Source organism: Saccostrea cucullata, unplaced genomic scaffold (assembly GCF_032062105.1).
Source record: "Saccostrea cucullata isolate Sc308-1 unplaced genomic scaffold, CSIRO_AGI_Scuc_v1 ctg6929, whole genome shotgun sequence".
NCBI lineage: Eukaryota > Metazoa > Mollusca > Bivalvia > Ostreida > Ostreidae > Saccostrea > Saccostrea cuccullata.
Window position 1 is genome coordinate 12,287 of NW_026928269.1, and position 2,714 is coordinate 15,000.

Consider the following 2,714-nt stretch of genomic DNA (forward strand, 5'->3'; position numbering starts at 1 on the left):
TATTAATTTGGGTTTGTCCGTCCGTCCGTCTTTCTGTCTGTCTGTAACGCTTTCGTTTCCACACGATATCTCAAGAATCCTTTGAGCTTTTGCAATGAAATTTAGCATAGCAACTCCCTGTGGACTAAAAAAGAACCCTATTGATTTTGAGGTCAAAAGGTCAAAGGTCAAGGTCATAAATAGCAAATTATGTCTATTATAACACTTTTGTTTCCACACAATATCTCAAGAACCCTTTAAGCTTTTGCAATGATATTTTACATAACAACTCCTTGTGGTGTAAGGAAGACCCCTATTGATTTTGAGGTGAAAAAGTCAAAGTTCAAATTTATACATTCTGTTTGTATGAAACAATATCATTTTCGGGTGATATTTCAAGAAGATTTTGAGCTTTTGCTATGTACCGGTAATTTTATACCAAAACTCCCTAGGACCTCTCTCACTCCTCTCAAAGTGCCCCGCCCCGTTTGTTCTATTAGTATTTATTGTATTATCACTATTTTTAGCACAGGAACAGTAGAATTATTACGTATAAAACAGGTTCTCGGTTGACTCTATATTCTTATTACATCTATTAGAACTGTTTAATAAAGGTTAAATTAAACACCATGCATTGTGTAAAATTTTGACAGTATGTCACTTTATGTTTGTATACAATTGTCGCTATGTTACAGCGGCTCCGTGGTCTAGTGGTATGTCTCTCGCTTCACATGTGAGAGGGCCCGGGATCCCATCTCGGACGATCCATTTTTTTAGCTCTTTTGAGCCAAAGGCTCAAAGAGCTAATGCTATGGCCATTTGTGCTGTGTGCATAAACTTTTTAGAATATGGGCCATAACTCAGGAACCCCTTGGCCAATAGGTACCAAATTTGTCACAGGGTATCCTTGGCCCAAGGGCTACCATTTATACTAAAATAAGGGTTGGGACCCTTAAACAAGGGGAGATAATCAGGAAAACAAAACCAAAAGTACTGGTTGCTAAAAAATCTTCTTCTCCATAACCACCAAGCAGATTTTCACCAAACTTACATACAAGGATCAGGATATGTCGAAGATTAAAATTTGCACTGGGAATTACCCTGGGGCAAAGGGTGTGGTCTCAAGGTCACTTCAAAGTTAACCTAAATTTATAATTAATAAAAACGTGTATATTTTGCTTACTATAAGGACTAGGATCATCAAATCTTGTAAGTTGATGCATCTTACGACTTCACATCATGTTAACGCAAAAGTAGGTCACGTTGACCTACTTTTTAAATCTTGCGGGGATTTGTTTTCAAATAGATTTGAAGGCATATTTTGGACACTTTAAGGCCTATGATCATCAAACTTTGTCAGTTGATGCATCTAGGGTCCTCGAACAATGTCAACTTAAATGTAGGTCACCGTGACCTACTTTTTGAACTTTATGACTTATCCTTTTAAAAACATTAAATCCCATTATTTCAGACACTGGGAGGTTTAGAATCATCAAATCTTGTACTTCGATGCATCTAGGGACCTTAAAACATATTTCATTAAAAAGTAGGTCATTGTGACCTACTTTTTGAATTTTGCCGACATTTGTTTTCAAATGGTTTAAAATGCATATTTTGATTACCTTCAGACCTATTATCATCAATCTTGGTAGGTAGATGCATCTTGGGTCTTTGAAAAATGTCGACAAAAATGAAGGTCACGATGACCTACTTTTGACATGTTATGGCCATATTTAAGTATCTTAGGTATTTATTGGCTTAGATTCATCAAACTTTGTGAGTGGAGGCATATTAAGTTTTCGGAGAGTGACGACCAAAAAGTAGGTCACAATGACCTACTTTTGACATTTTATGGCTTTATTTAAGTATCTCCAGGACTTTTTGGCTCAGAATCATCAAACTTTGTGAGTTGATGCATCTAGGGTTTTCGATGAGTGACGACCAAAAAGTAGGTCATGGTGATCTACTTTTGACCTTTTGTGGCTATAATTAAGTATCTCTGGTACTTATCGACCTAAAGTCATCAAACTTTGTCAGTTGATGCATCTTGTGTTTTCGGAGATTGTCAAACAAAAAGTAGGTCACAGTGACCTACTTTTGACATTTTATGGCTATATTTAAGTATCTCAGACACTTATTGGCTAAGAATCATCAAACTGTGTCAGTTGAGGCATCTTGGGTTTTTTGAGAATGTCGACCAAAAAGTAGGTCCCCGTGACCTACTTTTGAATATCTCAGGTACGTATTAGCTTAGAATCATCAAACTTTGTCAGTTTAGGCACCTTGGGTTTTCGGAGAAGGTCGACAAAAAAGTAGGTCACTGTGACCTACTTTTGACATTTTATGGCTATATTTAATTATATCTGGTACTTATTGGCTCAGAATCATCAAACTGTGTCAGTTGAGGCATCTTATGGTTTCATTGAATGTCCAACAAAAAGTAGGTCACGGTGACCTACTTTTGAATATTTCAGGTACTTATTGGCTCAGAATCAGCAAATTTTGTCTGTTTAGGCATCTTGGGTTTTTGGATAAGGTCGACCAAAAAGTAGGTCACCGTGACCTTCATTTGACATTTGATGGCTATATTTAATTATCTCTGGTACTAATTGGCTTAGAATTGTCAAACTTTGTCAGATGATGCATCTTGGGTTTTCAGAGAATGTTGACCAAAAAGTAGGTCATGGTGACCTACTTTTGATTCACTGTGACCTACTTATGGTATTTTATAATTG

At 36.6% G+C, this 2,714-nt stretch overlaps 1 protein-coding gene across 1 annotated transcript in view; it reads left to right on the forward strand.

Annotated features, from left to right (window-relative positions):
- Nucleotides 1-665: 665 nt before the first annotated feature.
- Nucleotides 666-2,714, forward strand: part of LOC134277003 (uncharacterized) — a gene marked incomplete at its 3' end in the record, with an annotated part of 19,125 nt that continues 17,076 nt past the window's right edge. The window contains exon 1 of the mRNA XM_062759282.1: nucleotides 666-692. Coding sequence (XP_062615266.1) covers nucleotides 666-692 — 27 coding nt within the window. The remainder of the gene's footprint in view (nucleotides 693-2,714) is intronic.